Here is a 24,498-nt window from a genome sequence, read left to right on the forward strand (position 1 = left end):
GTTGTCTGTCTCTGCTGCATATGGCTGCACAGATGTTGGGAATGGAGAAGTATTTGGGCAGGGAGATGGATCAGCAGGGTGCCCCGTGCTATCATCATTTCCTTTTTTAGAAGTTTTGTCATTTAGAGGTTTTGAATCTTGCAAAAAGCGGTCATCCTTGATTAACTTTGGACTTTTTCCCTTAAATGTCAGGCACCTAATTTTAAACTTTTTCCTGGTTTTACTTCTCCTCCTAGGCTATTTTGCCCCCAGTCCTTGGTTGCTTGGCAGTTGTTTCCAATATAGCCCCTCCTGCTTTCCTTTCAGCTGGAATCCAGCTCTAGCTCCCACCGTATACATGGGGCTGATTTGTGTTGACTAAAGAAGGGAAGGAAATCAGGAGGCAAGGAAGGAATAATGCAAGAATCCCAGCCGGGCAAAAAGGCAAGTTCTCTTCAATATTCTCTTTCCTGCATGCATTGCCTTAACATACCCCTAAGCCCACTTCCACTCCCATCTCTTCCTCAACACACATCTTCGAGAATCTAAACTTTTCATGGTCCACCCTTACTCTCGACCATCACTAAAATGTCCTTAGTGCCCAAATAACAAATTTACTGATCTGATAAACAAATCCCTGATGATGGGGGTTAAAGTTAGAGGTGCAGCCCTCAGAAGTGAATCATAACTTTGACCTTTATAGTCAATATCCTGCCTAGGCTATCTTAACACCTTAATAAATGTAGTTCTTATAGAAGAACTGTGGAGCTGGGAGAGCAGGCAGTGGCAGGAAGCATAGTGGAGGATTATTTTGGGAAGAGCTCTGTGATCAGGGTTGCCAAATTTAACAAAGAAAAATACAGGACGCTCAGTTGGATTTGAATCTTACATAAACAACAAATAATTTTTTGGTAAAAGTGTATTCCATGCAATATTTGGGATATACATATACCAAAAATTATTCCTTATCTGAAATCAGATTTAACTGGGCATCCTGTATTTTACCTGGCAACTCTATCTGTGACCCGTGATGGCTCCCAAATATGCAGCCTGTGCAGTAGAGGGGCAGGATTGCTGTGGAGTTTGGAAGTTTCCAAATTCTGGCAGAAGGCAATCAGCCCTTCAGGGAGGGTACCACACGATATAGTCAGGCAAAATTGCTGCCCCCAAAGCCAGGCCTACTGATGGCCTGGGGGCATCTAAGGAAGGCCTGAATGGAGCATGCTCAGAGACCAGCCAAGGTGCCAGTAAAATGGGCGTGTTCTGCCAGATCCTTCCAAGAAGATAAAGTGTCTAGTTCTGGAGCTGACGATTGACCTGTCTGATATTCACCACATTAGAACACTATTTTTAGGTCTGAGGAAAGAGTGTCAAGGTTTTAAAAATAAGGTAATAGATATAGGGGAAATTACATTCAAGAAGCTCAATCCTGAATGTGAGTGTAAGACCAGGAAACACAATATATTAGATCTAGAAAAGGTTAGTACAAGTAGCTTTCCATATATAAATACCTAACACTGGCCGTCTGTGGTGGCTCACGTCTGTAATCCCAGCGCTTTGGGAGCCCGAGGTGTGTGGAATCACTTGAGGCCAGGAGTTCAAGACCAGCCTGCCAATACAGTGAAACACCAACTCTACCAAAAAAATACAAAAAATTAGCCAAGCATGGTGGTACACATCTATAGTCCCAGCTACTTGGGAAGCTGAGGCATGAGAATTGACTAAACCCAGGAGGTGGAAGTTTCAGTGAGCCGAGATTGCACCACTGCACTCCAGCCTGGGCAACAGAGCAAGACTCTGTCTCAAAAATAAATAAATAAATAAATAAATAAATAAATAAAATATCTAAGACTAAGACCTCACACTTTTCTTTTACTTTTTTTGATGAACAAAGGTAATGCTACTAGCTTCAGGAAAATTGCTTTTGCCACCCATAATGTTTTGTTTTCAACTAATAAAGAGAGAGCCTGTTTTGTTGTCTGCTACCAGCTTCCATATAGCCAACAGATATACCCTGTCTACTCTTCCAGATCTACTCTCTACCCTTGTCTATCCTGCTCGGTGCTCTGGGAAGCTGACACATTATGGACTCCACTCCCTTCTGGATTCTGATTAGGGCCAGCCAGTGGGAAACAACGAGATCAGAAGGTGGGAAGACAGAAAGATCAGAAGAGTAGCTTTATTCTTGTTAGTGTTTATTAAAATGCTCATGGTTTCAACAACCTGGTAAAAGGCACTCAGTAAAGTAGAAACAGATGCATACTTCTTTAGCGTGATACAACCTATCTAGCCAGCAGTCTGCTTGATGGAGAAAGGCTAGAGGTAGCCCCAATAAAGTTAGGAATAGATGGGGTGCTCACTATTATAATTATTATGTAAAATTTTACTGAAGGGACTAGCAATCATGACTTGGCATTATAAAAATTTTAAGTATAAAAATAGGAAAGTGAGAAAAATATTTTCATTATTTGTAGATGATGTGACTCTGATTTTAAACCCAAGAGACTCAACTGAAAAATTATTATAAACAGTAAGACAACTCAGTAAGGTATAAATGTGGAAAATTAATATACAGAAACAATCAATCTTATACATGCAAACAACCTGTTGAAGGATATAAGGATGAAGGACCTTATTTAAAGTAGCAATAGAAAAGATAAAGTACTTAGGAACAAATTTAACAAGAAATGTGCATGCCCTATATGTACAGAACTTTAAAATAAAACCAAAGAACCCAAACAAACTTTGAATAAATAGAAAGATATACATGGGTGGGAAAAATAAAAATAGTTCAAATGTCGTATCTTCCTGAGTTAATTTAATATTTTAACACAATTCTAATAAAAAATACCATTTTTTTCCTCTTTCAAATTTGACAAGAGAGTTCTCAAATGTTTATGTTTGAGGGAGAATGTCGAATGGTTAGCTCTACCAGATATTAAAACAGTTTATAAAGCCTCAGTAGTTAAAACAATGTGGGACTGGTTCATACATAAACATACAGATCAATAGAACAAATGAAAATGTTCTGATATAAGCCCAGATACACATAGGAATTAGTATACAATAAAGGTGACATTGCAAATCACTAGGGAAAAGAGAGACTGATTATTCAATATATGGTATTGAACTAGTTGTAACAAGTCAGCCTAGTTCTAGGCAGGCTGTAACTAGGTAGCCATCTGGAAAAAAACTGGATCTATACTTTACACTATACCCTAAACTACAAAGACAACATATATTTAAATGTGAAAAACCAAACTGAAATTACTAGAGGAAAACTATGAGAAAATGTCTTTATAACCTTGGAAGGTCTTTGTAAATGTGACTTAAAATATATAAGCCATTAAAGAACTGATCAATTATGTAAAAATAAAAAAAAATCTGTGTGGCAAAGAAACAAAATCACCATAATCAAAGTTAAAAGATGAATGGCAAACTGGGAAGAGTATTTTCAACTCATATCACAAAGTACTAATATCACTTATATACAAAGCACTACTAGAAATAAGTAAGATTTTAAAAATCAACAACCCAATAGAAAAATAGGCAGTAATATGAATATGTTTGTCAGATTTTCAAAAATCTAAAAGTATGACAATCTAACTTATGGTATTATAAATTGGCACAGCTCCGCAAAGGGTAATTTGGCAAGATCTGTCAGTCTTATAAGTGCACATGTCCTTGACCCAAGAGCCACTTTTAAATAACTTTATCCTGTGAATATACTTGACACATAAAATGACCTATTATCAATAATTAAGTTTATCTAATCATTTCATTATATATATATCATAACATCACATTGTATCCCATAAATATATATATATAATTATCATTTGTCAGTTAAAATAAAATTTTTAAAATCATTTAAAAAACGGCCGGGCACAGTGGCTCACACCTGTAATCTCAGCATTTTGGGAGGCCAGTGTGAGCAGATCACCTGAGATCAGGAGTTCAAGACCAGCCCGGCCAACATGGCAAAACCCCATCTCTATTAATAATACAAAAATTAGCCAGGTGTGGTGGCGCACGCCTGTATTCCCGGCTACTCAGGAGGCTGAGGCATGAGAATCACTTAAATTGAGGAGGTGGAGGTTGTGGTGAGCCGAGATCACACCACTGCACTCCAGCCTGGGTGACAGGGTGAAACTGTGTCTCCAAAAAATAATAATAATAAAATAAAAATAAACCTTAAAAAATAACCTAGGTCAGGGTTACTTATTGCAGCATTACTTGTAATAACAAGATTAGAAACAATCCAGTATTCATCAATATGAAACCAGTTAAATAAATTATGATGCATCCATGTAATTGAATATTATTCAGCGGTTAGAAAGAAATACATAGAGAATGAGAATGCACCACATAGTATATTATTAATAAAAGTGCAGACCTTCAAGACATTTTTAATGAAAACCACAAGATGTAGAACCATATGCATTATTTGTTACCTTTTGTGTAAAAAATGAAAAAATAGAGCATATATTTGCTTATGTATATATATACACGAGTATATATATACAGAGTATATATTACAGTATTATACGATAATATTTAGTATATAGAGAGTATATATTTGCTTACATATGCATATATATAAATAGTATACATTATAGTATATAAATACAATAGTATTTAGTATATAGAAAGTATATATTTGTTTATATAGATATATGTTTTGGGGGTGAAAAAGTGAGGAGATTTAGTGAATGGGAGATAGAGTAGGAAAATTAACTTTTTACTTTTCTATTTTTTAAATATTCAAATCGTAAGGATTAAATTTTAGATATATAAAAATTGCTTATTAAAAAAAATCAAACAATACAGAAACATGTAAGGTAAGAAGTAATGTTCCCCTATCCTTAAACCAGCCACTCAGAGAAAACCAGTACGAATAGTCTTTTATATAACTTACAGGATTTAGTCATTGAGAAACAGGAGACTTCAAAAAATTATTTATTAGGTAAGGAAAGCATTAGTTTCTGGCTTGTGGCAGTCATGTTGTCCTGGCACTGCCAAATCCACTTAGACCACATATAAGCAGCTGAGATCAGTGTTGATCTCCTGCTGCAGGCCCACAGTGAGCAGCTGGGTTTACATAGCACACCCAATCCTCTGGGAGTTCAGTTATATGTAAAATAAGAAGTTAGAAAATAATTCTGAATTTTAAAAGTGAATGGAATTTTAAAAGTGAATGGTAGAGGTCATAACTCTACTGAATTAAGTATTATGGTAGATTTCAAATTAAGACATTAACATTTTAGTAAATGAAAATGCTCGTGCAATCTGCAAATTTTTGGCAATAGTACCACAGAATTCAGCCAGTAAGGGCTCCTAAGTTACAAACATAGAGTCCCAAAGAACACTAAGAATTATTCTTGATTTTCCACTGCTCTTATTAAAAATATATTCTAGATGGAGACTGCTAGTCCACTAGGGCAATAAAGCAAGTCTCACATTACTGAGACCTCCTCACAATCCTGTTCCTTTGCCTCAGAAAATTCCTTGATAAGTAGAATATAAATGTTATAAATATTTATTAACAGAATATATACAAAATGAAACATACAGCCTTCCCATTCTAATATAAATCTCTTGCCAAAACAGCAGTTGATATTTTAATACATGTGCCCTAACACAACAAAACAGTGTTTATACAACACACTCTTTCCTGTCATCTTACAAAAACAGTCTGCTGATGTTAGAACAAACCTTAGAAATCAACAAGTTTACTCATGCAATTGTTCATTCAATTAAGGAGCATTTACCGAGTATCTCCATATAGTAGGTAAAGTAAAAAGGAACAGAGATAAGAAGATGAATAGCTCCATCTCTGGCTCTTGAATTTAAGTCTAAGCCAATTCCTTTATTTTAATATTGAAGAATCTCTAGGTTTCTCAAGTTCAGATAGGAACTTTACATTATGTCAAATATCATACATTTATAAAAATAAATATTTTATATTCGTGGATTGGCAGTGGTCTATTATTCCATCAATGTTGTTTCACATAGTCATTTTTTGTTTTCAGATGATTATTTTGGAGGATCTAACTGCTCTTCATCTTCATGAGTAAATACATTATGCCAGCTGGCCTCACAACAACCCTCATTTTACAGACTGGGAAACTTTTGGGTCAGTGACTTTCTCAGGCTCTCACAGCTAGTATCTAAACTCAGATCTGCCTGTCTCGCACTCACATTCTCTACACAATAGTAAACAGCAGGATTTGTAGAAATGTAGGCTAGAGAAATTGTAATTTGTATTAATTACATGATTGTCATTCGTTAAAACCTCAGCTGCTTCTCAAATAATTTCTTAGAGAAAAGCCTACTATAACTGTATACACAATGTGCTACTGAGGTTCATAAGACCATGAAATGATACTGGGTTACTGTTAGTTTCCATCATTACAATACTGTACATTAAAATGATCAATATATGAAGTTACTGCTATTTTGATTGTATTTCTTTACCTTTCATTATCAAACCTTCCCATAGACTTATCTTTTGTTCATTTGAACTGCTTTGCTATACATCTTTTGACTATCCATATCGAGTCTATTACATCTTTAAAGATACCATCATATTTTTATAGTATATTATTATGTTTTTTTAAAAGATACTTGATCTTTCTTCTTCAGGAGAGTCACATTGGTGTGACATTGGTGTGACTCTCCTCCTAACACACTCTTTCTACATAAACCTTCTGAAAAACAAGGCATTCACTCTGTAGTGAATGATAACACATAGCTCACTCAGAGCAGGGTACACATATTTGAAATTATGAAGGTGATCTGTAGTAAAAGAGATAATTTGAGTTGAATATGATAATTTGATAGAATCTAGTACATTGTCAGCTTTGAAGACCTTGGGCTACAGAATCAGACTACCAAATCTAAGAGTAATATTCTTCCAACGGGTCACTAGCAATCAGACAGAGGTTTCTAGGGGCCCTCACACTTTCTGTTTTATGTATTTACAGATTGGATCAAGGGCAGAGGGTTAGTAAGCCTCAATCAAGAAAGAAAAAACAAATACATGTAAATATTAAATTGAATTCCAACATGAAAAATATGGCACAGTTTATACAGCTTTATGATATCCCAGTTGCACAAAAATTATACTTCACCCTTCAAATAATGTCATACAATTAAATGAGGTATATGGCAAATATCATATAGATCACGATCCCTGCAACGTTTAATTATTCACAAAGCATTGGGAGAAATCCTGGGGCCTAGCCCAGTGAAAAGAGCAAAGGTTTTGAAACAGCCAAATCTAGAATTTCACAAGAGCTCTATCATGGAATCTTGGCCAAGTTACTGAATCAGACTGAACTCAGCTTTATCACCTGTAAAATGATTATTGCAAGTATTAGTAATGACACATAGAAGGTGTTTGGAAGGAGAGCTTTGTACATAGTGTTCAATAAACTCAAGTTTTACCTGAGGCACTTCACACAGTACACAACAGTGTTTTTAAATTAAATTGAATTGATTATAAAGAGATCAAGTGTTGGTATTATCTGATCTTCCAACCAGAGTGGGCAACTGAAAAGATGTATTTCCTGTTAATACAGTACTTACTTTCCCAGGAGTCTGGACTGGGCAAACTTTAGCAAGGACTGTCTCCATATATAGTATACAAAAAAAACCTCCCTCTAGCTTATGAATCCATATTGTCACAAAACATCTATTTATTCAGTGTTTAGAGCTTTTTTTAAATAAATAAACTACAGTGACCTTATTAGGATAGATAATAGATATTTTAACCAGTTTGATTTAAATTGTTTACAGTGTCATCTAGGATTTTAAGGGGAGAATCGTCAAGAAAAAGAAGGAAACAGGTAATGGTTGATCTCAATGCAGTTCAGAAAACACAAGTAGGTCCACCTAATACGTGGTAGCAGAGGAAATTCTGAGGGACCAGTGGAAAGTAAAATCTTGGTATTTTATAGTTTCCTTTTGTAAGAACTCGTTTGTATTAAGTTGCGTATTTTATATTTTCTGGAATTTTGTGTCATTGTGTCAATAGTTAATAAGAGTTTTACCATAACTCCTCTTTGATCATGTAACCAGCAAAGTTTCTAACAACAAAGCATATTTTAGGGATGCACACCTTCCTTTCAGTCAATGTATACAAAATAGTACTTTATATATTAAAACCACAGTGCCATGACAAGGTAGTCAACATCTTTAGTCATCAGGAAAATGCAAATTATAACTACAATTGCATGTATGTACTTATCAAATTGTGTACTTTATATATATATGTAATTTATTTCATATCAATTAAACCTCATTAAAGCTATTTTAAAAATATTATGTGGATTTTGCAGAAAATGAAAAGAGAAACCCCTGACCTCAGCCAATAGGTTGGATACATCAACCACTGCCTCCTTTGCATCATCAGCTACTTCCTGCCTATGGGCAAGTGTGATGTTTTATTACTGGACTGTAAGGACCTTCAGGGTAGAATCCACATTTAACTCGACTGGGTCTTCCCTCAAACTCTCTCACTAAGTATTTAACTGTTGTTTTTTAAATGAAAAACAAATTGCTTGGATAGTTTATGGTGAAACACTTCAGAAAACATTTCTACCCATATTGCCTAATGAACCCTTAGAATTTTTTGAACTATGCATGAGAGGCAGCATGTCTTCATGCTTAAGAACTTTAGAGTCAGTGACTTATTCAGCTACTTACTAACTGCTTGACTGTAGATAAAATTAGCTTGCCTCTCCAGACCTCAGTTTCCTCATTTCTTTTTTCTTTTCTTTTTTTTTTTTGAGACGGAGTTTCGCTCTTGTTACCCAGGCTAGAGTGCAATGGCGCGATCTCGGCTCACCGCAAACTCCGCCTCCTGGGTTCAGGCAATTCTCCTGCCTCAGCCTCCTGAGTAGCTGGGATTACAGGCACGCACCACCATGCCCAGCTAATTTTTGTATTTTTAGTAGAGACGGGGTTTCACCATCTTGGTCAGGCTGGTCTTGAATTCCTAATCTCATGATCCACCCGCTTCGGCCTCCCAAAGTGCTGGGATTACAGGCTTGAGCCACTGCCCCTGGCCCAGTTTCCTCATTTCTGAAGTGGGACAGTAAAGGACCTATGTCTTTGGTTTTCTGAGAGGATTAAATAATATAACCCATATAAAGAACATGGCCCATATTTAGCACTCAATAAATATTTGTTGTTTTTGTTGTGTTGTTATTGCTTTCCATATCCTTAATATGTTGTAAAGAAACCAAGAATCTAAACATTCAGGTTATTATGCATAGTAAGCGCATAAGAACTGTTAGCAGGAGAAAAGGCAAGTGAATTCATACATTCGCCATTACAAATTGTTGAAAGTTTATGATCTCCAAAGACTGAAATATTCCATGTTTCATCAGGAGAAAGAAAACATGACGAACAAGTTACCTGAATCTTACAGAAGGGATAGTCCTAAAGTGACATTAAAGTTACCCGCATGTTAGCCCTTTTAGAAGCATACAATGAGAGGAATTTAATTTACTGGAAGAAGCACAAGGGTTTCAATACTGTACCTTATAGTGTTGTCAGTACACTTTGATTCTTGCTCTTAGATCTTTTCATTTAAAAAAGACAAATGAAAAACATGCCAGTAGGTAGAGAGGCTAAAGTTGCAAACAGCCCATTTACTTTCTCCTATCCTTCACACTGAAGTTCTTAAATGTAGAAATCCTGTTCTCCTATTTGTTTGCAAGTTTTCTGTCTAGTGAAAAATATTTATCATTTTGTCTATGGGGAATTAATTAAACAGAATTGTGGAAAAATGTAATCTTTAGGGAGCGTTGCTGTGAGTACTCTCAGTAAATACAGCACAAGCCAAGAGACTCTACAGAGACCTGAGCTAGAATAGATGAAGCCTGGGCCACTGTCAGATAATCATTTCCTTGAGTTTTGAGCAAGTCGCTTAATTGTTTTGTCACCTCTGATTTATAATATTGGGCCTAATCGCATTTTCCTGATTTGTAGTGAGTGTTTATAAAAGATATGCAATGATTATTATCATTAATAAACTGTATTATTAATCTCCTCCAAAAATAATGTACTAACATGTCAATTAAATTTACAACTTACCCTTTAGTCTGGCCCAGTTCTAGATTTGCCTTTAAAAGTCCAGGTCAATTTGTTACATGTGAAGAACATAATACCAGGAGTCAGGAAATGTTAATCTATTTCTTGTTCTGCCAGTCATTACCTCTGTGGTCATTAGTAACCATTTCATTCTTCAGTTTTCTCAAATGTAAAAATAGGAGTTTGGACTATATCAGAAAAGAAACATAATATGTGCCACCACTCTCATAATTCTGTGCCCATGGCAGACGTTGTTAATCAGTCATTGAACTTTTTCTACCAAATTGGGAAGCTGTTTCTGAACACCTTTCAGGAAAGCATTGCAGGCAGCCACTACCGATGGATCAGGATTGGCAATCAAAGTGAAATTTACTTCCCATCTCCGGGCCAGAAGATGTCTAAGATTTCTTTTAATTGTAATACTACTCAAAGGGCAAAAGGAGAGTCCATGGAATAGATAGTCCCAGAAGACAAATCTCATTTCCATTTTTTATTTTCCAACCTCCAAGAATGTTATAGACTGTCTGTAAGGCTTGTTTATGACGATGCTCTGCTCTTCCATTCACTGTAGTCTGCTTTTTGTTTGTTCAATGTGGAAATAGTTTGCTTTTATCCCTTAATTCTAAAAATGCTTTCTGTAAAGATTTAAAAATACAGAAAAATACAAAGATGGAAATGAAAGTTATCTGATATTCTACCCCCCCATTATTAGTATTTGAGAACTGGCCTTGAAGGCATAGCTTCAGGCATAATGTTTTTCTGCATTTTATTTTCCTCTCAAAGCAATGTTATATATGGGCCACTTTGCATGCTACTGAGAGGCTGCAGTTCTTAACCTCTATTCATAAAATTGTATCTTTGGTAACTCCTGTTCTGCTGAGTTACACTTTGCAAATATAGCAGTAAATTGAAAGAGAAAGGATCTTTAGAACCTTACCACAACAACACTTAAAGATGTGGTCAAATTCTCCAGGCTCCACTCAAATAAATAAAAAATGGAAAGATTACAAAGCTTGTGGCTAAAATTCAATTTGAAAAGAAAACACATCCAGTGGCATGGAGAAAAGCAGGTGTTCTTTCCTCACTTCCACCCCCGACTCCCACCCTTTTTCTTCTTGTTATAAAAGTAATGTATGTTGGCCAGTCACCGTAGCTCATGCCTATAATCCTGGCATTTGGGGAGGGAGAGGCAGGAGGACTGCTTGAGGCCAGGAGTTTGAGACCAGCCTGGGCAACACAGTGACACCGCCCCCTCCACAAGAAAAATTGTTAAAATTAGCTGGGCATGGTGGAGCATGCTTGTTGTACCAGCTACTCAACAGGCTTTGGAGATGTATAGTTTATTGTACCAGGAGTTTGAACAGTGAGGTGTACACTCCAGGGAACCAAGGATATGGGTCTGCTTTGCAATTATTACACCAATTATTTTGAACACTGCTATACTGGAGTTTATTTTTTGTTTTTTAATTTTTTTGAGATGGAGTTTCACTCTTGTTGCCCAGGCTGGAGTGCAATGGCTCGATCTCTGCTCACCGCAACCTCTGTCTTCTAGTGATACTCCTACCTCAGCCTCCTGAGTAGCTAGGATTACAGGCATGCGCCATCATGCCCAGCTAATTTTGTTCTTTTAGTAGAGATGGGGTTTCTCCTTGTTGATCAGGCTGCTTTCAAACTCCCAACCTCAGGTGATCCAAAGTGTTGGGATTACAGGCATGAGCCACCGCACCCAGCATACACTGGAGTTTAGTTTATTCACTGGGCAGGTTGTTCCTCAAGTTCAAACTCCCTAAGCAGATATTCAGTAAGTATCTTACATAGCTGGTACAAATGAGGTCATATCAAGGTCAGAACCTCTGAATGCATTTATACCTCCATCTACTTCATTGATGAAATATCTGTGTTCCTGAAGTGTATTTTGATAAGGAGACTATTTCACCATTGTCTATCTAATCAAACGAAACTGATGTATAGAGTAATGAGGTCTTTTACTTTGTATGTAACAATAAGCATATATTATGGGAAAGACAGCTTCCTCATTCCCAAGAAGTCAATTTCCTTCTGAGAGTCTGAGTCTTTATTAAATCACAAAGTACCATCTCCCTGTTTGTGTTCTCAATGTTGGTTAACAAACAAAAAGCAGCCAGCAGAACCCTGCCTTTGATAGTCAACATATAGTATGCTGTTTTGGTTATCAATTGCTGTGAAACAAACCACCCCCAAATTTAGGGCTGAAAGCAATTTAATACAATTTCTCACAGTTCTTCGTGTTGATTTGGCTAGTAAGGCAGTCTTCTGCTGGTCTTGCTTACAGTCTCCTGTATGTGACTGCAGTCATATAGCAGCTGGGACTGGAGTTTTCTGGGGGCCTGACTAGGTGGGCTTGAAGGTCCAAGATGGCTTCTTCATTCACCCTGGTGTGCTGGTTCACATAGTCTCTCTCTCTCTCTCTCTCTCTCTTTCTCTCTCCATTTAGAGTTTCATCTCTATCACTTCTCTCTCTCTCTCTCTCTCCATTTAGAGTTTCATCTTCTATCACTTTTCCCATGGCCTCTCTTTCCATCAAGGTAGTCAGACCTCTTAGCGTGATGGCTGACTACCAAGAGTATGTAATTAAAAGCTATCAGGACTTTTTCAAGCTTAGGTGAAGACCTGACATAAAGTCACTACTGGCCTCCTTCCATAACAAAGCAAGATGCAGGGCCAGCCTTGCTTGGTTCCATATGGGGGGCTAGACAAATGCCTCAGTATCAGAGGGGTGATTTACTGGGTGCCATCTTTAGAAGCTTTCTATACTTGACACTGGACAAAGTAGAATTTCAACTACAATTCTAAAAGATTCTGAATATTTTCTGGCTCCAACATGGAGAACAATTGAGAAAAAGGATCCCATGGCAACAAGACAGGAGAGAAAAACCAGCACCTCCTTGTTCTTGCTCCTCTGGAGCATCTCAACATGCAGTATCTGTACTCTCCTAACACAATAGGCAGATTTGGAGGGCAAAGCAAGGGCTCAGGCTCTCATATGAAGACAGTCACATTCCAGAGTCTGCCAAGACTTGGCACCTCCTTGACATGGGTGGTCTTGAGAATGGGATTCCCTTTATTTGTCTGAACCCCCACGGTGCAATACCTAACAGCTTTTCCTTAGTGTTTGCTTTTCTTAAACATGTTCCAACTCTTATCATATTGCTCCCCTCCCTTTGAAAATATGTGCTCTGCAGGTGCCTGAAATAACATACTCTCAGCAAATTGTAGAACTGGAAAAGTAAAGGTTATTTCATTCAGTCTAAACTCAATGGAAATTTTGTGGCTTAACAAGGAAGTACCAAATACTTTATAAACTCCTTCAGAGCAGTAACCATGTCATATGACTTTGCTGTCTCCTACCTACTAGACTCATTGTCTACCTTCTCTGATGTCGTAATTTTAATAAGTAACTTGAATTGTTAACAATTTACAAGAGTAAATTGTTATTGGACTCAGAAATGTTTTATTATATCTCTGCATCTTTCATGTGGAGGTCCTTTGCAAACAATTTCTCCTAACTTGTTTTCATTGTGCAGATAATATTGCAGTTTTCGAATAACAGCTGAAAGGCATTAATAGGAGTTGAAGAAACTTGCTTCAATTACAAGTAATTAATTTAGGCTTCACTTATCTTAAGGAATATCTGAACATACAAATTTACACATAAATTCTGGGAGTGTCAAATTATGCAACCTAGGGAAAGTAAGCTCTGCAGTTTTTTGGGCGTTGATCGCTATAGACAGGGGTGTGTGTGTGTGGTTTTTGAATGAAATAGTAAAACCACTGCCAGTATTATCTACTTCACCTGGTTTTGAATAATTCCAGGAAGCTAGAAACTGGAAACTAGTCTGTTAGAAAGACTGTAAATGCATAAGAGGAAAGAAAAAAACAAAACAAAACCATTTATCTATCTTCTTTGAACCCTTATAAGAGTTCACAATTTTCCTAATTTCAAATACTTGAAGTTTTCTTTGGGCATTTAAAAAAAATAATTGTTTTAACATAAGACAATACATACGCATTGCAGATTTAAAGCATACTTGGTAGTACCAAGGAGAAAGATAAAAATCGTTGATTCCACAACATTTAATATATTGGTAACTATTCAATTTTTTTCTAGGCACATGTTTTTATAAAACGAGTCAGTACTATGCAGACCTTTTTGTAACTTTTTAAAATTTGTACTATTTTGTGAGTACGTGAAAAAGAAATTTGTAAAGATTAAACGATTATAGCATGTTGAAGGGCACCATCTGTGGCGTGGTGGCTGCGCTTTGGTGGGAAGAGTTTCTCTTGGGGTTCTCGTTTTTCTCCCAGCTCTGGGTGGCAAAATTGACCACTCTCCAACCTAAAGGGACTTCTGCGTTTGCCCTTGACGACTTGGGCTTAGGAGAATGGAGACACATGGGAGTACAGAGGAGCGCGTTCAGGGTGACCGCGAACGGGAGCTCCCGGCGCTGTCCACATTACAGACCCACTGGCCCTAGACCGGGAGGGGAGCAAGGGCGGGGGGGGGGGCAGCTGGCGGTGGCACGGCCTGGATCCAAAGCTTTAGCCCCAACCCCGGCTGGCGCCATTCTCGGGCGGTGGAGTGAGATAAAGCGGGGCAAGGTTCTGCAACTCCAAATCAGGGAGGCGCAGCTCCTACACCAACGCCTTTCCGGGGCTCCGAGTGTGTTTGTTCCAACTGTTTAAACTGTTTGAAAGCGCCCGAACTCTAGCGACCTTCGCAAACAACTCTTAATCTCCCCGGCGAGAGCGCTGCCCTTATTTGCGCGGGAGGGCAAACTGAACGCCGACACCGGGGCGCTAACGGAGGCCTCCTCTCGGTCCCCCGCCTGCTGGGACCCCAGCTGCCAGTCCCTTCCCACCCCCGGACCGCGAGCTTCTTGCGTCAGCCCCGGCGCGGGTGGGGGATTTTCGGAAGTGCAGCCCGCGCGGCCGGCAGGGGAAGGAAGGGCCCAGGCTCTTGCCCCGCCCTTGTGGGGCGGGAGGCGGAGCGGGGCAGAGGCCCGCCGGCAACTCGGGCCGCGTCGCCGAGCAGCGAGTGCCGCGGAGCCCGGAGGAGCCGCCGCCGCTGCCACCACCAGAGCCGCCCTGTCCGCGCCGCACCTCGGCAGCCGGAACAGGGCAGCCGTCGGGGAGCCCCCAACGCACGGTCCCCAGCTCAGCATGATGGACTTGGAGCTGCCGCCGCCGGGACTCCCGTCCCAGCAGGTGCTGCCTCGGTCCTCTGGGCCCTGCGGTGGTGCCAGGACGGGGGCGGGGGACCTAGGGAGCCGCGGCCCGGGGGAGACAGCCGCAGCCGGCTTCCCCCACGTCTGGCCAGAGCCAGGACCGCAGCGCTGGCTGAAGCCGCCGCGCTTGCGCTGGGGCGGGGCGGGGAGGAGCAGCGGGGGCGCGGCCGGGTGGTCTGACCGACCACTAGTCCGAGGAAGGCTGGGTGGGGAGTTGCGGGAAGGTCTGGGGATTGAGCCCGTGCGCGTGGGCCTTGGGGGCGAATCCAGCCGCGTCCCGGGTCCCCAGAGCTGGGACTCCGAAGCCCTGAAGTTTAAGCGGCCCCGCGGGCGGCGGGTAGGAGGGGGCGGACGCTGGCGGTCTGAGCCGGCGCGGCCCGGCCCTTCCGGGGCTGCGCGGCTCCCCCGCCTCGGAGCCGGCAAAAATGTGCCTAGTCACGGGGCCGCTCTCGGGGGAGCTGAGGTCGCCTTTAGGCTGGGACCCGGAGCCCCTTCACCGCGCCCAAGGCCTCCGTGTGTGCGGGCTGCGGCGCGCTCACCCAGTTGGGCCGTCTGTGGGCGCTGCTTTGCGAAGTCATCCATCGGTCGGATCACTCTCTGGCAGCCTTGAGCTTTCCTGAAAGCTCAGTCCCCGGGACGAGGGAGGAGCGCTTGAAGTGCCCAGCGGGCTCAGAAGCCCCGACGGGCGGCGACTGAGCCCGGCCCCGCGCACTTTCTTGGCCGGGGAGGGGTTCGAGCTCGGGCACCCGGAGCTGGCCCCTCGCAACGCCGCGAGAAGTGCGGGCGAGGGCAGCGGACTCTGAAGCCGGAGTCGGCGGCGCCCGGGGCTTCGAATTCGGACGCGGTGCCCCCTGGTGGCGCGCACCTGCGTGGCCTTGGCCTCCGTGACAGCGGCCGGTTGGCCGTCACGGCAGCCCTCGGTTGGCCCTTTCCTGCTTTATAGCGTGCAAACCTCGCCGCGCCAGGGCCAAGGGACAAGTTGGAGCTGTTGATCTGTTGCGCAATTGTTATTTTCCCCAGAGCAGCTTTGTCTTTGGATTTAGCGTTTCAGAATTGCAATTCCAAAATGTGTAAGACAGGATATTCTCTTCTGTGCTGTCAAGGGTAAGAGTTTCGAGTGTAGATTAGAATTTTTATTGCTTTTAATCTGTTACTAAGTTTTTTGCTTTCAGCTATTATTTTTCCCCTGAGTGCTTTATATCTTTTTCCTTTTCAGTTGAGAATTTGCTTCAATTTCTTAACATGTTCCCCCTCTTCTGCAGGGGCAGAGAGTGGAACACTTGCGTTTCATGATACTTGCTAGTTACTGTAAATTGTTATAAAAGTGAAAAAAGTTTCAGCTCATCCTTTGTAGAAGCTTTAAAAGTAGATATTTATATTTCTAATTTCCTTTGTGAATAAATTATAGGAAAGAAAAACATTGGCATTCAAGGAAATGTGTACTTGATGTACAGTAAATACGTTTATGATGTTAAACGTAAAGTTTTAGACTAATTCCAAAGATTACTGTTAAGTATTAAGTTATTGACAATGTATTAATTGTGCTTTTTTTTTCTTTTAAAGTTGTTTGTCTTGAACTTTTCCCCAGTCTTGATTGGAATTGTATTCTCCTGGTTCCAACTAGTGAAGAAGTGAATTGTACTTTCGGATTTATTTAATAACTGCTGTTCAAGAGTTATGTATAGGAATGCTTGTTTGACTGAAGGATATATGATAAAAGTGAACTTTGGTTTTTTAATTTCTGGAATTATACTCTAAAGCCCTCTATTTTTAAATTTTTTTTCTTTGCTGTGTAATATAACACTCCATATACAAAAATGCGTAAAACATGTACTGCTTTAAGTGTGTAATTTTCAATTATGTTTGATAAAAATAACTGCTTTCCTACTTTTGTAATCAGACATTGACTTGCATTTTTTAAAACTGAGAAGAACAAGAAAATTTAGAATTGATTTTATGATTCATATTAGGTCATTGTCGTCCACTAAGATTTGAACAGAGTCAAACATTTTCTTGACCTTTTGTCAAAGATATTCTCCAGGTGTGAAGTGGTAGTAGGATATAGTTTTTCACCTTCTGTGCAGAGGATGTGTTGATAATCAGGCCAGTAAGGAACCCTAGATTCAGTATCTCCATTAGGTGGAAGGAACCATCCATTACTCTTTGGAAGGATGTCTTGGAGAAATAAAGCACTTTCCTAGATGAGGGATGAAGTTGATATTGAACTAGACCAATAAGATTATTTTTAAGTCAAACAAAAGAAAAATAGGACAACCTCTCATCTCCTGACTGAATGTTAAGCAAAGAACAGCTTGACTTTTTAGATATGTGAAAAATCTCTAGAGAGATTGTGGAAGCAGCATGTAGAAGGATAAATGCATAACTCCTATCACGCTTTTCTGCATTAAAAATAACTTGGGCCATTTTGAAATCTTTCTTTCTTGCCCTGGGTCCTTAAAAGCAATGCGGAGGGGAAAACCGACTCTGTCTTTAGGATTACTAGAAAAAGTTGAAAGTGAAATATATCATTTTTCTTAATATTTCTTTTTATTGAGGATAAATCATGTTTAACAAAGTGCATGAAAAAAAGGAACCCAACAAGTATGTTTTTTCTTCTGGGAGTTTCCTTTGTCCTGACTGAAGACATTTAAAGGGGGTTTTGCGTCAGTATTTCCTCCTTAACTGTTCCTTGAACCTGGGTTAACTTTTCAGTATGCAGGAAGAATTTGGCACTAAGTTAATAACAATAAGTTACTGGGCACTTCCCTGGGTGCCATACATAATTGCTTCACATGCGTAATTTTACAGTAACCTTATGGGAAATACTATTAGCCCTGATTTCCAGGTTGGGAAAACCAGGGAGAATAGTTAGATCAGGCATTAGGTTAGGAAAGAGGCATAGAGAAAGGCCAAGACCTGCTATGGTGACCAGACTGTTGAGTGGCCAAGGTAGCATTCAAACAGGTTTGACTTCTGGAGGCTCCTAATGACCACTTCCAGACTGTACCAAAACTCCTTAAACTTTAGGAAGAAAAGCTCACACTTTCAAAAGTGGTTAAGTTGAGATTTGCCTATTCTGGGGGAAGGAGAGGGTGGAATGTAAAAGATTGATGTCTGTAGCTTTTCCATTTAGCAAGACAATCACTGTATGTGAGGTAGGAGGTGGACCTTGTTAAGTATAGGGAGAGTGAATACAACCCATCAACGGAATTACCCTCTGTGGTCCTTTTAAGGAAGACATAGAGGCCTTGGTGAGTTCAATTTAGAGGGGCAGGACTGTTTCTGTCTTTTTTTTCTTTTTGAGATGGAGCCTTGCTCTGTTGCCCAGGCTGGAGTGCAGTGGCCTGATCTTGGCTCACTGCAACCTCCACTTACCGGGTTCAAGTGATTCTCCTGCCTCAGCCTCCCAAGTAGTTGGGATTATAGGCACCCACCACAATGCCTGGCTAATTTTTGTTTTAGTAGAGATGGGGTTTCACCATGTTGGCCACCCTGGGCTGGCCTTGAACCCCTGACCTGAGGTGATCCATTGGGCTCTGCCTCCCAAAGAACTGGGATTGCAGGCAAGAGCCACCACGCCCAGCCTGTTTCTTAATAATAGCTTTTTAAAAAAACTACTGGAGCTTTGGCAATGTCCAGGATTCTGCCTCACATTTTTCAGGAATTGTTTCCCTTTTTTCTTAATTAAATCTCTTAGCTACTGAAGTTTTTGGCTTTGTTTGCCTTGCTAGTTGCTACATTTCTTCTGTTCCATTGGCTCTTTTTGTTTTGAAGTAGTGCTCAAAGATAAGTTTGGTAGTAAGAATATGGTGGAGAGTGTGACAGGGTTAAATCAGGTTGAAGGAAAGAGAGCAGAATGCAGAGAATTTGTGTTGGAAACAGCTAGCAGAAACCTGATGGTGCAAATTCAACCCTAATCTCATGTTTCGGCAGTTCTGTACTATAGCAAGCGTAAGGGCCCAAGTCTTATCTAGTTGAAGTTTACTTGAGTCTTTGAGAATAGTACCTCTCAAAATTAAACGCTTTCTTAGTCTTTATTGTTAAACAAGTTGGTTTTGGAATTATTGTCTTCTTTGTCAGAATTAAGTGTGCTGTAGGACTTAAAAGATCTGATAGATGATTTGCCAAAAAGTTGGTCCAGGGTAGCCTCAGGGTATTTAAGTGCCTGGTCTAGCCACTTTCTGAAAATTGACTGAAATCTGTTGCACACCAGGGTAGAGGAGGACAAGTTTACTGTATGTAATTTTTAACCTGATTGTCTTCGTCGCTGACTGTAGAAATGTGTATTCATTGGAAGTTTACCATAAATAGAGAATAGAGCTTGTTTATTTATTTATTTTTAGAGGTGGAGTCTGGTTCCATTGCCAGGCTGGAGTGCAGTGGCATGATCTTGGCTCATTGCAACCTCCACCTCTGGGGTTCAAGCCATTCTCCTGCCTCCGCCTCCCGAGTAGCTGAGACTATAGACATGCGCCGCCACGCCCAGCTAATTTCTGCATTTTTAGTAGAGACAGTCTTTCACCATGTTGGCCTGGATGGTCTTGATCTCTTGACCTCATGATCCGCCCGCCTCAGCCTTCCAAAGTGCTGGGATTACAGGCGTGAGCTACTGCGCCTGGCCAAGAGTTTATTTTTTGATAATCTGATTTCTAGGAGCTATTGACATGTCACTGCTACCTGCTTTTAAATAAGCACCAACAAACATTTATTAAGAGGGCTTTAGGGTATAGGCCAAGGTTTATTCAATTGATAATGTTTTCTGAAATGAAAGCAAAAATATGTTCAAGTATATAATATTAAATACTAACATTCAGAAACAGTGTTGGAGAAATACAGATGGTTTTCTTATTCCAAACTCTACCTCAGATCTCAAAACAAGACTGTTAAGCAAAATCTTGTGCTATCTAGTTTGAGCCTTCTATGTGTCAGCCCCTGCCATAATAAATACCTTTTAACTGTTACTATGAAGTATATTAAGAACTTTGAGTAGGGGAGGCAAATCATTTGTTTTTATGGCATATGTACTCTAATACCGGTGTGTTGCAAATCCTGGTGTTTAAAAGTTTTTGTGTATGTGAGCTTGTTCATTTGGTCCAAACTGTTGGTACTAGTAAAGACAAGTCCAGTGCATAAGTAGGACTTACAGCACCTAGTTCATCTTTTTCTTTCTTTCTTTCTTTCTTTTTTTTTTTGAGATGAAGTCTCGCTTGGTCACCGAGGCTGGAATACATTGATTGGTACAATCTGGGCTTACTGCAACCTCCGCCTCCCGAGTTCAAGCGATTCACCTGCCTCAGTCCTCCTGAGTAGCTGGGATTACAGGTGTGGGCCACCACACCCAGCTAATTTTTGTATTTTTAGTAGAGGGGTTTTATTATGTTGGCCAGGCTGATCTCGAACTCATGACCTCAGGTGATCCGCTTGCCTTGGCCTCCCAAAGTGCTGGGATTACAGTCGCGAGCCACCATGCTCAGCCTCCAAGTCCATCTTTCAAAGGCCCTGTTGATAATTGACTCTTGAGAGTTATTACAGACCATCAACAGCCTGTATTCTGAATAATTTTTTTTTTTTAATTCTAAGGCAATGCTAAATAGCCATTACAAATGGCCTCCAAGTCCATCTTTCAAAGGCCCTGTTCATAGTTGACTCTTGAGAGTCATTATAGTCCGTCAACAGCCTGTTTTCTGACTAATTTTTTTTTTAAAATTCTAAGACAATGCTAAATAGCCATTCCAAATAAGGTTAGAACTGACCCTTTAGGGCAGGCGTCCCCAGACTTTTTACACAGGGGGCCAGTTCACTGTCCCTCAAACTGTTGGAGGGCCGCCACAGTCCCTCAAACTGTTGGAGGGCCGCCACATACTGTGCTCCTCTCACTGACCACCAATGAAAGAGGTGCCCCTTCCTGAAGTGCGGTGGGGGCCGGATAAATGGCCCCGTGGGCCGTAGTTTGGGGGATGCCTGCTTTAGGGCTTGTATTATCAGCTGTAACTGATGGGATCCAAACTCTATTGCTTTTTCAAATCCGAGAAGAAGAATGAGTAAGAAAAGAAAAATAGGGATTACTTTGGCTTTGATGCCTCCTCTGAGTTTAGTTTGTACTTTCTGTATTAGTTGATTCTCTTTAGTAGCATTTTAAATCTTTGATACTTGTCTTACCTCTGTATCTTTGTTTTTTTTTTTTTTCTCTCTATAGTAGATGGTAAGCTCCTTGAAATCTCTGCGTAGAATTTATAGTCATAGCCGGTTGCAGTGACTCACGCCTGTAATCCTAGCACTTTGGGAGGCCAAGGTGGGTGGATCACCTGAGATCAGGAGTTCAAGATGAGCCTGGCCAACATGGTGAAACCCCATCTTTAAAAAAAAAAAAGAAGAAGAATTTATAGACATATATGTATTTTAAAGTAATATATAATTTACATACTATACAATTCACCCATTTAAACCAATTCAGGGTTATGCAACCCTATGAACGTAGTGGTTTATGCATAGGGTTATGCAACCATCACTGTAATAAATTTTCATCACCCTAAAAAAAAATCTGTATCCATTAGCAGTCACTTCCCATTTCCCCTCAACTCTCCTGGCCCCTGGTAACTACTCAGTTACTTTCTGTACCTATGGATTTGCCTATTATGGACATGTCATTTGCCTAACCTATAGAATGTGAATGGAATCATACAACATTTATACTTTTGTTGCTGGCTTCTTTTACAGCATTATGTTTTCAAGGTTTAAACATGTTGCAACATATAGCAATAGCTTCATTCCTTTTTGTGACTGCATACTATTCCATTGCGTGGTTGTTATTCCACATTTTATTTATCCAGTTGATGATCATTTGTGTTGTTTCTACTTTTTGTATTTCCATTTGTTTCTTACAGCAGTGGTTTTCAAACTGTTGTATGTTAGACTCACCATAAGTATTTTAAAAACTAATGCCCAGGCCATATCCCTCATGAAATCAAAATTTCTGGGGCTGGGATCCAGGCATCACTTTTTTTTTTTTTTTTTTTTTTTTGAGACGGAGTCTTGCTCTGTCGCTAGGCTTGATCTCTTGACTTCATGATCCACCTGCCTCAGCCTTCCAAAGTGCTGGGATTACAGGCGTGACCCACCGCGCCCAGCCAACATCACTGTTTTTTAAAGCTTCTGAGGGGATTCCAATGTGCAGTCAGGTTTGAGAGCCAGTGCCCTTGGGCAGCGGTCTGCAACCTTTTTGGCACCAGGGACTGGTTTTGTGGAAGACAGTTTTCCATAGAAGCAGGTAGAGGATGGTTTTGGGATGAAACTGTTCCACCTCAGATCATCAGGTATTAGATTCCCATAAGGAGCTGGCGACCTAGATCCCTTACATGCTCAGCCCACAACAGGGTTCGGGCTTCTCTGAGAATCTAACACGGCTGCTGCTGCTGATCTGACCGAGCTCTGGCAGGAATGCTGGCCTGCTGCTCACCTCCTGCGGTGCAGCCCGGTTCCTAATAGGCCACTGGCTGGTCCACAGCCTGCAGGTGGGGACCCCTGCCCTAGGGAACCCATCTCAATGCTTGGTACCCATTGAAGTATATAGTGATTTAGAAAATCTGATTAGGATGTCTTATTTAAATCATGAAAGCAAGTGCTTTTGTCTTTGATCACTGCCCTTCACAGCCTTCAGTTAACACCTAAATTTGGGAACTGTGTTTCAAGGTGCCTGACAGGTGTTTGAAACTCACTAAATATATGTAACTTGAGCTCATTAAACCCCTCTGGAATATTTGGGTAACTTTCTTATGAAAGGGCTTCCCTGAAGTGGGTCAGTAGGATTGTTAGGTGTTTTTTCAGGAATGTGGCCTGTGATAACTTGCAATCTAGATGATTTGGAAATAGTGGTGAGAGCAGGCGGTGAGGACAGAATGCTCAGAAGCTTGGGATAGGTGTTGGAGATCCTGGAGGCCAGGAGTGAACACTGTCTTACTCTAGGAAGCTGTGTTCCTGGGCCATGTTATCTTGGTTAAAACTTTTCAATCTCTATGGCAACTTTTAGCAACTTCATTTTTTGGTTCTCTGTATCTGCCTGATAAAGTCCCAGTATATAGTGGCTCCCACTTATGCTTACCTGAATGGCTTTTTGGTTGACGTATTTGGAAACTGGGGCTAACTTCCAAACTGTTGGCAAGTTGTATGTGGGTGCGCACACCACAGCACAGCAGTCCCACTTGAGAGACTTGATGGTATGGTGGTTGGAAGGCTTCTGAAGCTGGCTTAGCCCTAGCCCTATACACCCACCTCACAGACAGGGTGGGGATAGGTCCAGAGGGAGTGGGTAACTGTCCACTATGGCCTTCCCACACAAGGTTGCCAGGCAGAGCTCTCAAGGCCCAATTCCAGTCTTGTCTTTGACCATTGCCCCTTGGGTGAGGTGTATTTAGTCACCTTGTTGGAAGCATGCTTTTCTAATTCTAGTCATCAGTGGTTTGTTGCTTTAAGATTTAAAAAGTGGTATGCTGCTATTTTACTTGTTCTTAGGAGTTTTGTATTGAATGATGTACATAATATGATTAAAGTACCTCAAATCAGAAGGACGTTAGTTAAGATTTAGGCCATATGCAACATACACTTCTTGTATTTTCTTAAAGCATTTCTTTCATTAAATGTCCTTTCCTTATTTATTTATTTTTGCAAGAATGTAGCTGACATTCAGAGTAGATTAGTGCCTTCAGCGTCTGTATGAAAGAAATGATCGTAATATGAGGACAGTATTGACTGTGTATGTGGGGGGCCCACTGATGAAGCACATAGAATTTTGCTTTGTTTCAGGCCTGACAATCTCTTGTCTGCTCTGCTTCAGCTTCAAACTGTAATACTGTACATGGATGTAGAACCCAACCTATTCCCTGCCTAAGGGATTAGAAGAGAGGGAAGAGTGACTGTGGTTCTTGTTGCCTCTTGCGAAGGTAACAGGCACAGAGGTATGCTACGTGATGGAATTACATGCCTTCAGGTGCTTGAGGGCTGACTAAGGACCTGTACTTGTTTTTTGTTTGTTTTGTAGTACTGGAGCCAGGGAGTCTTGCTGTTTTGTCTAGAGAGTGTTGAAGAACCATGAGTATTTAGCAAAAATAAAAAATAAAATAAAAATTTTCTTTTTAGCCATTAAAATCCTAGTAATGAC

General features: G+C 40.4%; 1 protein-coding gene across 2 annotated transcripts in view; it reads left to right on the forward strand.

Annotated features, from left to right (window-relative positions):
• The first annotated feature begins 15,095 nt into the window (after positions 1-15,095).
• The window catches only part of NFE2L2 (NFE2 like bZIP transcription factor 2), a 35,478-nt gene continuing 26,075 nt past the window's right edge, over positions 15,096-24,498 (forward strand). The window contains exon 1 of one of the 2 annotated variants that reach the window (XM_003921833.4): positions 15,096-15,324. In XM_003921833.4, the coding sequence (XP_003921882.1) occupies positions 15,280-15,324 (45 nt within the window). In that variant the 5' untranslated portion in view covers positions 15,096-15,279. Of the gene's footprint in view, positions 15,325-15,722; positions 16,449-24,498 lie in introns of those variants that run through there. The other variant, XM_010351719.3, reaches the window with a different exon arrangement.

This window comes from Saimiri boliviensis, chromosome 5, assembly GCF_048565385.1.
Source record: "Saimiri boliviensis isolate mSaiBol1 chromosome 5, mSaiBol1.pri, whole genome shotgun sequence".
Classification (NCBI taxonomy): domain Eukaryota; kingdom Metazoa; phylum Chordata; class Mammalia; order Primates; family Cebidae; genus Saimiri; species Saimiri boliviensis.